This window comes from Ammodytes marinus (assembly GCF_949987685.1).
Source record: "Ammodytes marinus genome assembly, chromosome: 10".
Classification (NCBI taxonomy): Eukaryota; Metazoa; Chordata; class Actinopteri; order Uranoscopiformes; family Ammodytidae; genus Ammodytes; species Ammodytes marinus.
The window spans coordinates 26,378,679-26,390,239 of record NC_137214.1 but is presented as its reverse complement, the minus strand read 5'-3'; the positions used below and the strand labels follow the sequence as shown (position 1 = coordinate 26,390,239).

General features: G+C 42.8%; 1 protein-coding gene across 1 annotated transcript in view; it reads left to right on the top strand.

Moving 5' to 3' along the window:
* The first annotated feature begins 316 nt into the window (after positions 1-316).
* pcdh12 (protocadherin 12) overlaps positions 317-11,561 on the top strand; it is a 15,983-nt gene continuing 4,738 nt past the window's right edge. The window contains exons 1-4 of the mRNA XM_080035116.1: positions 317-352; positions 706-3,612; positions 7,055-7,146; positions 9,996-10,147. Of these exons, the coding sequence (XP_079891242.1) occupies positions 742-3,612; positions 7,055-7,146; positions 9,996-10,147 (3,115 nt within the window). The 5' untranslated portion in view covers positions 317-352; positions 706-741. The remainder of the gene's footprint in view (positions 353-705; positions 3,613-7,054; positions 7,147-9,995; positions 10,148-11,561) is intronic.

Below are 11,561 nucleotides of genomic sequence, written 5' to 3'. Positions count from 1 at the left end.
TTACTCCCACTGAAATCAACTTAACACACATTTTCCAGATGATTTAAAGGCCCAGACTGCAGGTTGTGTTGAGTTTATGCAGACTGAAAGTGGGAGAGAAGCTTGAGGTGACTGAGAGGCGGTTTCATGTTTCTCTAAAAGCACTCCAGAGTTGTAGCGAGGTTCCTGCGGGCAGGAGGGATTTTCTTTGTGTTGAGTCTGGATTCATTTGCATATGACCCTCCCACTCTACTTGGATTGGCCGTGGCTCCGTAAGCATGGGGAAAGCCACATCCAAACTTTCTCAGTTGGAGCCAAACTTTTCTGAGTTAAGGAGGATGAAGTGAGAGACTGGACGCCAGCAGCTGTATGAGTGAGTAACAGCAGCAGGCAGAGAGAGACTGGTAGTGTAGGAACAGATAGAGGATGATGCATTTTTAGGTTTCTATAATTATCTCCTGGCCAGGCTGGATGTTACTTTTTTCAAGGTATGTGCTTTACAAAACCAACATATTTCTTCACCGATTTGATGTTGGTAATTGTTTTGTGATAAAAAAACAAAACAAAAACAAACTGTGGAACTTTTTCAAAGAATATTTGATTTGATCACCATTTAATATAATGTTTGTTACACAAAGACAGGATCTTTTTCACTTATATATGCAGTCTTAAAGTAATTTCAAATTTTGTTATTTTCTTAAAGTCATTTTTAAAATGTGTTTTTAGGCACTATACGGGAGATTATTATTACTTCATATCATTATGCTGCTGGCTCTGCTTCTGGTTCTGAGTCTTTGCTCCGAGTCTCACCCCTCTGAGCCGTCATCGATAACTATCCAGTACCGGGTTTGGGAGGAGCAGCCGGCAGGAACTCGGGTCGGCCGTCTGCTGGACGACCTCCGGCAGAGGGACGAAGGTGGTCCCCTGGAGGATTTCCAGGTGGTGGAGCATGGAAAGGCCCTTCCCTTCTCCATCAGCACTCGAGACGGGGTCATCTCCACCCAGGGCCGGCTGGACAGGGAGGAGCTCTGCCGGGGGTCGGATTTGTGCGAGTTGGCCTTCAGCGTCCTCTACAGGAAAAGCGGTTCCATGAACTGCCTGCGAGTTCGGGTTGAGGTGATGGACCAGAATGACCACAGCCCCAGTTTCCCCAGCCCGCTGCAGGAAGTGGAGATCTCAGAAACAGCTGGTCTCAGGATGCGTATTCCTTTGGACCGGGCAGTGGATCCTGACGCAGGGCCTAATGGGCTCCAGACCTACTCGCTGTCCGTCAACCAACACTTTGCTCTGGATGTGACAGTTGCTCCAGGAGGAACAAAACAGGCAGAGTTGGTGGTGATTAAAGAACTGGACAGGGAAGTTCAGGATTCATTTGACCTTACCTTGGAGGCATGGGATAAAGGTAACCCTCCCAGGTCTGGGAGCACATTAGTACGTGTTAATATTCAGGACTCAAATGATAACAGCCCTATGTTTGAAGACAGCACTCCCTCTGTGGAGCTTCCTGAGGATACAGCGCGTGGGACAACCATCATCAATCTTAAGGCCACTGATCCAGACCAGGGTGCCAACGGAGAGGTGGAGTATTCGCTCAGTAAGCACTCACATCCTGAGGTTCAGAAGCTCTTCTATGTTGATCAACAAACTGGAGCTGTAAGTCTCAGAGCACCTCTGGACTTTGAAGTCCAGGCCTCTTATGAAGTAACAATACAGGCCCGTGATCGTGGGCCCAATGCAATTCCCACGCACTGTAAACTGCATGTCAAACTTAGAGATGTAAATGATAATGCACCGAGGATCCACATGACCTGGACTCCACCCAACTCACCTGTGGCGACTGTGCTAGAAGGAGCTAGAGAGGACACCTTTCTTGCTCTGGTGATGGTCTCTGATGCAGATGCTGGAGACAATGGCAAAGTGAAAGTGCACATTCAGCAAGGATCTGGCCCTTTTCGCCTTAAGCATATCCACGGCGACAATTACATGATTGTTACCAATGGCGGCCTGGATCGAGAGAAGGTAATGCAGTACAACATCACGCTCCTCGCCCAGGATTATGGAGATCCCCCACTGTCTTGTGTTAAACACCTGCCTGTCCATGTGCTGGATGAGAATGACAATACCCCAGTGTTCTCCAGCTCACTCTATAAGGCTTCCTTTGAGGAGAACAATATGGCAGGCTACCACGCTCTCAAAGTTGAAGCCAAAGATGTCGACCTGGAGCTCAGTGGAAGGGTGTCCTACTTCATACGCAACTCAAATGAAGTGGAAACTACCACACAGTCTTTCACCATACACCCAACAAGTGGGGTCATAAGCGTCCAACATCCCCTAGACTACGAGGAATCCCACACCTACTCTTTCATTGTGGAGGCTGTTGACCAGGGTCATCCACCCCTCACTGGCACAGCCACAGTGCAAATTGACATCCAGGATGTGAACGACAACTACCCAATCATCAAAGAACCAAAACCCAGAAAGGGTGTGGCATCTCTAAGTGTACCTGTCAATGCAGACAAGGGAGAGATTGTGACTGAACTAGGGAATGAAATGGAAGAGGGATCCACCACTTTGCCAATCAATCATTTAGTCAGGGAGGGAATTGTTGGATTCCTTGCATCCACTATACAAGCTGAAGACCCAGACTCTGGGCTGAATGGAGAATTGAGCTACCTCATCACTGATGAAAACCCCTATGGACTGTTCTGGTTGGATCAGGCTACGGGTCAGCTGTTTGTTAACACCACAAATGCAACTGAGCTAATTGGGAAAACATTTAAGGTGAACATTGCCGTGTCTGACATGGGCAGTCCAAGCCTGGCCACCAAGGCAACTCTAGATGTGACTTTCATCAATCTCAGGGACCACCTTAAGAACTCTTCTCCTGGTCACCGTGGACAGCTCAGCTTTACCATGATGATGGCAATCTGCCTAGGTGCCACCTGCCTACTGCTTCTGTTGGCCGTTGCTTTGGTGACAACCTTCTGCCGCCCAGGAACAAAAAGGGACAACCGGGCTTACAACTGCAGACAGGCTGAATCAACCTACACCCGCCACCCAAGGCGCCCACAGAAGAACATCAGGAAGTCTGACATACAGCTAATTCCCGTCATCAGAGGCCGGAAGGAGGACCCTTCTGAGGATAACGGTGAAGACCAGCCATTGGCTCCATCTCCAATGATGTCAGAGGACCAACGAACTGAGAGACAGTATACCTCAACGCCATCAGTCTTGAACACAAGCTTTCATTCCCAAGGCTACCCGGAAGGAGATGCCACTCAACCTATGACCCACCACTGCAAAACTCTTCGGAAACCTGGAAACATTGAACTTGATGGCTGTTTGCCTCTGACACCAGCAACATCATACCGAACTCTTCGGACAGCTAGGAACCCTTCATCATCGTCTTCAGTCTCACATTCAAGCACCTTGAAGCGCCAGACTCATGCCGAAGGGGAAGAGGCCGAACTGCTGAGTTCATCATCCCAGGCAACACTCAGGAGGCCCAGGACCTCTGAGGGTCGAGGGGGGCCTGATGCTGAACATCGGCAGATGCTTCGGAATCTGGTTCGTCTGTCCATGGCTGCGTTCGGAGATTCCATTGAGCTATCCTCAGCTTCCCCAGAAGTGCAGGTGAGTTGTGGTATTTTACCTCTTTACAAATATATTAGAAATTTAAATGAATTCTTAGTCCATGACACTCATAAGTTAAATATGTTTTCTAAACCTTGTTTTTTAGTACTAATGTTGATGTGTTGATCAGTTTAAATTGACCACCTTAGTCACAAACAAGCGTTTCCATTCAGATTTGCTCTTCTGATCATCCATGACACAGAAGAAAAGGAATTTAGGGATTTGTTTTCTTTTCATGATATGGATGTACAAATGTCTTTGTGGTGAAATTTTTTGGTCAGATAGACAAGACTATATGAATCAAGACGTGTCCATCTTATGATGTCATTTTAAGTATAAGAAAGAAGGGTTTATGGACAGTTAATGCAAATGCAATACATGCTGGGATGTATGCAAACTAACTTGTAATCAAATCAACTCAAATCAAATCAAATCAAATCAGTTGTATTTGTATAGCCCAATATCACAAATAGACTTTTGCCTCAGTGGGTTTTACATTGCATACAGTATGACACCCTGCCCTTACACCCTTAGCTACAACGTTTTTTGTAATGACTTTTACAACAAACGTTATAAAGTACACAGTTTGAATTACATTTTATATCACAAGGCTAAAACTAATGATTAAGATCATATTTTGTTTTGAAGGCAGAATGTAACTTCACTGAAAGTGAGTTTGTCAAATATACCCATTTACATTGCAATAATGATTTAACTTAACTTGCATGATGATTTTTTAATGTCTTTTTATTTACATTATCCACTATATCTTCAACATCAACGCTAATATGCTGCTGCTGGCTATCATTTAAATGTAATTTACCTCCCTCTTATATGTGTGATCACATTTATTTCAGCATGTGCTTACAGTTAGTGCTGGAGTAATTAAGTCTCCCCCTGCAGGCTTCGAGATTAATCTGAAGTGAAGTCCATTAGAGAGAAGAGAGTAAGATCCCCCCACCCCACCCCTCCAACCAACCCCGCTAAAACACACACAGATCGGCTTCCAATACATCTTCCCAGCAGCCCCTGCTTTTTCAGCCTCCTGTTTGATGACTTACTCAGACAGCCTTAAGGCTGGAGTTGTGTGTGTATGTGTGTGTGTGTGTGTGTGTGTGTGTCTGCATGTATGTGTGTGTATAAGTGTGTGTATATGTGTGTGTGTGTGGAGGGGGATCAGGGGTATAACTAGCTGACAGATGATCATGAAGCCAAAAAGCGGCAAGTTTATTCAGGTGCTCATGTGTCACAGACGGTAAACCCCCCCAAGAAAGTCTGACAGTCCATTTGACTGAATATCACATATCAGATTCATATTGAAACCAGAAGAGGACAAGGAGGAGGGTGAACTCCCCCTCATGCTCTGTAGAATTGCGAGTATAAGGGAGGGTGAGGGAGATGGGCCAGCCAAAGTAAGCTGTGATGTGTTTGTAGTGTAAACTTACACCGCTCTGACACACTGCTTTGTCACTTACAAATGACCCAAAAATCACTTTTACCGGGTTAAGCTGCTGCCAGAGTAAAGAAAAAAAAGAAAAAACAGCTCAGGCTAACATCAGCAACTCAGAGTGGATACTGAGCAGGATACTGTGCAGAGCACAGTTTTTCAGCTACACATACCATATGTACACAGATTTAACCATTAGAGCAGGACACCAAACACAACAGCTTTAAAAAATGTTATCTTATTTAATCAATCTGTGGTTAAATATGTGTTCGACTGGTTTTTGAATGTGTGATAATGGCCTGTCCAGTTGCTCTTTATATTCATTCTAGATTAACTATATTATTCATCTTAACTTTTTAAGGGAATGTGGACAAAATAATAAAAAAAATTGTATGTGAAAAAGTGTAAATGTCATATGATAAAATAAATAAGAATTAAAAGGGACGAGTGTCCCTGTTCAATGGCCTAAATAAACAGAGTAGCAAAGATGATGAAGGTTTACTTCACATATTAGAAATTCATCACACGAACAAAAGACTAAATTGCACAAATTTCATCAACACAATTCAAAACAAAAGCTCTGTCAGAACAATGCTTGACCATAGACAAACTGTTGAGTGCTATTTTTAAACCAATCATACTTAATAAATGAACTAAAGAAACAAGTTTCTGTAACATAAGAGCAACATTCCGAAGGTTTCTTGAATTTAGGTCAGCACATCATATTGGCATTAGAACCAGTTTTAACACAGGTTAAGTCATTGAGGGGCGACGCTGCATGCCAACGCCCAGCAGACAGAGAACAAAGACCTTGGCCAGGTTTCGACATCCTCACGTGAATGCCATTAGAGAAAGGAAAAGGCCTTAACTCTTTTTTACCCAGCGTCCCCACTTCCTCTACCTTCCCAGTCGGCCCAGTTGGCACTCATTGGGCTTCAGACGTATCTTTCCCCCCTCGAGGTCGCAGAGGAAGAGGCCTGCCTGACGCCCTGCGAGGAGGGGGGATTTACCATTCAACTACATATACATACGCCTCCACTCGTCCATATTTCTGAGCCCATCCTAGGAGGAAACCGACAAGAGAAGAATAGGCTTTTTACGTAGAGGCCATATCCTGTCTCTGCAGCAGCATGCACGTGCAAAATGTCATGGCTAAAACACAGTCATATATTAGCATGTGAGCACACAGACACAAACAAACTTGCGCGTGCACAGACACACACACACACACCTTCCTTAGTATGTGTGTGTGTGTGTGTGTGTGTGTGTGTGTGTGTGTGTGTTTCCTCCCTTGTGTGCATTGGGTATCCGCTGTATAACAGACCTGTCAGCAGAAATCTGCGAGCAGTGAGACGGATGCAGCCGCTCGGTTCTCACACTGTAAAAAGAAAAAAAGAAAATGTTTATCCATTCTCTACCTGAGCGTGGCTGAAATCAGCTTCACTCACAGTTCAACCAGCTAAACCAACACAAAGACACACTCACTGGCCCAGATAAATATACTCTACAGACTACACAGTGTCATGAAAGTTTTTTTTTTCTTTTTCCCGGACAATGTTTTTGAAAGCTTTTGACCATGGGAAGCTGGGATTTAATTGCATTTGATCATTATATTCAGCATTCAACATTTGTAACTTACACATGTTAAAAATGCCCTAAGTTAATTAATTGGAGATCTGTTATCACCTTTAGTTGGCAGACACATTGCCATTTCGAGTGGCAGCCTAATCAAGTCGATTCCTACACTCCTAATGGTTAGGCCACTGCATTGCATAATGGTATTGCTGCATTATGGTGTGAGTTTAGGTGAGAATGGGTGAAATAGCAGCAACATGTTGTCAAAAGTACTGAGATTTTATTTTAAATCGTTATAATTTTAATTTGTTGTGACCACGGTTTCAGTTCAGCTGTTTATGAAAAGAACATGTAGTCTTAGGATGTGTGTAAAAGCATTACTCTAACCCCTCTTCTCCATCATCCTCTTCCTCCCTACAGCAGATCTCCCAGCTCCTCTCTCTCCTGCGTCAGGGTCAGCTGCAGCCCAAGCCTAACTTCAGGGGGAACAAATACTCTCATCGCAACGGCAGGTCAGTCTCACTCCTTCTCAAACAAAACCACAACAAAGCTGACCCACAAGTACTTGATGCAAGGCCCTTTCTTTGATTTTCTTTATTTTCTGTCTGTTCCAAGCTTTCACTTTAAACAACATTTCTTTGTTTTTTTCAGTTTCTTTTCTTTTTCATAAATTCTCCCCAAAACTGATAGTCTAGCATTGACCAATATCCAGTATATTTGCTGGAATTCAAATTGTCACATATGTTTTGGTATGTACAAAGTAATGCCAATTGTTTGTAACTACTGTATGTGTAAAAAAGGATGGACAGAAATTTTTGGACAGAATTTTTTTTTTTTTATAATCTGATGCAAATAAAACAACTTTTGAGACATGTTGCTTTGGATGCTCAGTTATGAAGCTAATAGCATGGCAGGATTATAGATTATGTGTGTCATTGGGCTTTGCCGTTGAAATATGTTTTACCTTTTGGCTAAAGCTTTATGTGTGGAGGACCTCCCACTGTCTGTCGCCTGTGGGTTTCAAAATGAAAATGATAATACAACAGAGAAGTTGGGTTTAGTTTGAGGCCTCTTGTTGTTTCTCTCCTTTCGCTGCCAAATCACTTCATGATGTTGATGTCTTGAAGATATGATGCAAAAGTGAACATGGCAGATATTTAGTTTCCTTGCAGAAAGCACTCAAATGTCCGTCATTTGAACATTTAAAGAGATATATTATACATCATACAATATTTGTGGCTCTAGTGCAAAACTGCAGGTCACATCCTGGACATCTCTGTTGATGGGTCAATACAGTACCACAGGTCACTACACACAACCACAGTCTCTTCCTGCTGACCTTGTAAATTACTTGCAGCTTGACTTTCAAACAGACAAAGAATCTTGATGCAGCTTCTGTCTTCTTCTCTCTTTCATCACTTTCTTCATCACCGGTGGTTTGTAGCTGAGCCAGCTGGCTCCAGGTTTCAGACTGTGATCACTGCTGGCCTCTCTGATCAAACCAGGCTGCCTCCGATAGCAGGACAGACATGTGTTAAAGGGGAATGCCACCTATTTTAAGGACTCACAGATGTGTTTTTTCCTAAACCATGGCTGTCTGGTGTGTTTTTTTTTGTTGTAAAATTGGGCCTCTCTGCAGGAATTCTAGGTCATCACCGACCAGGCGGGTCTTTGTGTGTGTGATTATTGTGTGGCCGCCTTGTGTTATTTGCATGGGATGTTATCAAGGTAAACCCAGTGCTCAGTTGTGCATGATAGCCCAAACTGTGTTGCACCACTTTTCAAATAGGAGGTTAAACATGTCATCAGATTTGATTATTACAGTAACAGGACAAACATCACCTGATACAGTTGGACCATAATATACCTTTTATAGGGAAACCCCTTGCTTTTCGTTGAGTTGGTGCCAGACAGAAGTCGTAGCTGATAAATGTCTTCCTCAGTGGTCTGAGTGACTGAAATAACAGCAACAGACAAACAGGACACAATGTCCAACATTCAATGTCACAGGAAGAGTGTCTCATCTCTCTCTGTGTGTGTGTGTGTGTGTGTGTGTGTGTGTGTGTGTGTGTGTGTGTGTGTGTGTGTGTGTGTGTGTAAAGGCAGGTTACAGCAGCTCTATCTGAGTGACTCAGAGTTACTGACAGGAAGCAGCTACCTCAGCATCACCGTGGCGATGAGATTAGATCTGACATCACCTATAGACAAGGGGCAACTGTTTTACACTGATATACACACACTCACGCACATATGAGTGTATTCTTGGGGTCCTTTGCTGATCTTCCACTTCTACAGCCAAGCCTGTATATGATTAAACTTTGTAGGCGTCATTTGTAAAGATTTGGGGAGGTGCTGACAAACAATGGCTTTCTGAGATGGATCAGATCTGAAAAGGCTTGTAAGGTATTGTTTCAGTTAGTTAAGAAGACTTGTTTTGTCAATGCCAGTGTCTATGTCCTAATTATTTCCCGAACACTGACATGATATTGAAAGTCATTCAAACACATCCATGAAAAAGTCATGAAGTCACTTGAACTGAAATCAAGTGGAGATCAGATGTTAATCTTCAATACCGGAATAAAATGAGAATGTATGCTTCAGAGTGACTAACTCGTCTGCGATCCACCTTTTATCTGACTGGCACTTCCTGTCTGAGCCCGCCTGCAGCTACACAATCTGATGCCATAGCTCTACAGAGTTAGAAGTGGAATATGTGTGTGTGTGTGTGTGTGTATGAATGGATATGCCACCTCAGGCATTTTATCAGCATCTTATCTCCTTACACCAAACCTTAGGTCTGACCTTAGAGATTATAAACTGGAGTTCTGTCCGTTTTTTGGAGTTCAAAATCAAAAATATTTTAAGAAATGTTAAAATGTTCAGTAGACATTGTTTCCTTAATGTTACATTCATTGATTTAAGTTAGTTTGTGTACATTTTAGTCAGATTAATTCAGCAATGTATTTCGGTTTTTATTTTAAAAACTTTTGCATGGATAATTTTAGGTAGGTGGCAACATTTGTATTAAACCAAGTGTTACTTATCTAAAGGCACTTTCATTTCTTTTTTCATTTTCCCTGTATGTCTGTCTGAGACACACTTGACTTACCAATATTGGTCTCACCTTGTTGCCTGAAAAAATTTCCAACAAGAACTTTAATTCTAAATCAGTATTAAAGCAAATTGATTAAAACAAACAAGTACATTTGCCTATTCACTCTCTAGAGACTCTCACACCATGGAAAGCCAATTAGAGAGGAGTCTTGTGATTTGGACTGTCTTACTAAAGAGTCATGGAAATCTCAGTACTATCACTATAACTGTTGTCTGACAGTTGTATATGTTTGTGTGTCATGTGCAGATATGGAGGCCAGGACTGCTCTGATTGGCAGAGCACCAAAGACAGCGGACACGGCGAGAGCGAGGCTGGAGATGTGGACTGGGAACCAGGCAGAGACTCACCCATAGACCTACAGCTGGAGGAGGGGCTTCACAACCTGCTCAACAACCCCGGTACACACACACACACACACACACACACACACACACACACACACACACACACACACACACGAAAACGGTGATCTGTTAGAGTCTCAAAATTGCAAGTTGCTGACAGACACCATCAGTAACTCCCGAGCTCCATCAAATAATGGATTTTTCATTAACGCTGTCACCATAAGAGCAGACACACATTTTTCAAATAGTTCTACTTTGTTTGTATTTACTGTCCTTCTATTCTATTCAATATCCCTTTGTAAACTGGCAGACCTATCACTGAGTTTAGCTGGGACCTCCTAGTGAAACTCTTTGATTCTTTAAGACAAAAGCGGCTGAACTTTTACCCCCATCAAACATACAGACTGGTCACTTACAATGGACACACGCTGACAAATATAGAAAACAGGAAGAATGCAGGAAATAACACAGTGGCAGGTTTTTACATCTACATCCACCCACATGCTCAACTCATCTGGGGTTTCTTATACAACTCATATTGTTTTGAAGATGCAAACTGTTGATAGACACATACTTTTCTTTGTTGTCAGAAATTATGTTTAAATGGTTGAAAATTCCTCAAGAATGATAAGAATTGTGTCAATAGAATAGAAAAAAATCGGTTTCCTTTTCAACAAACAGTGTAGTTTTACAAATGTACTTTATACAACAGCAATAGCAATAGTATCACTCAGAGAGAAAATATTAACTTCATTAATGTGTTAGTGTAGCATGTCAGAAATGAGCTTTTAGCAATTAGCTGATTATCATAATAATACAATATCATGGCGTTTTGAGCACATCATCGTTACTTAAGTCTTAGTTGCGTGGTACTGTGTTATCATAACAACAGAGTTCAAATTCAGATATAAGACTGAGAGGCATCTTTTTCTTTAAAAGTCTAAGAAGTTTAGCTGCCAAGCCACACTCACAGTTAAGGGTCACTGTTAAAGTGGGGATTCCACAGGGGTATGTGTAGTTCTGGCACTGGGTTTGTACAATCTCTGAGTGTGTACAGTGCGTGCTTGTGCTTGTGTGTTTCAAACCATTTATTCCTGGTATTGTGGTGGTCAGAGCCCTGGGGCGAGCTGAGGGGTTTACCACCTGATGATGGTAGAGCGAGCTTCACTATGACAAGAGAGAGAGAGAGACAAAGAGCGAGTGGGAGTATGTTGTGCAGTGTGTGTGATGCTTGAGTCACCTCTACCCTGCAGGCTGCATTATGAGTGTAACTCACACCAGATCCCTATGACAGCTTAGCGTGTGTGTGTGTGTGTGTGTGTGTGTGTGTGTGTAAGCTTTGATGACTCATGGCAGCAACACATTCCACTCTCTCCCTCTCTGTTATTTTTCTCACCTGTGAATGCGTCTTCTTGAAGAATGTCATGATGAATCATAAGCACGGCCCTTTGTTCAGGTCTGAAGATGG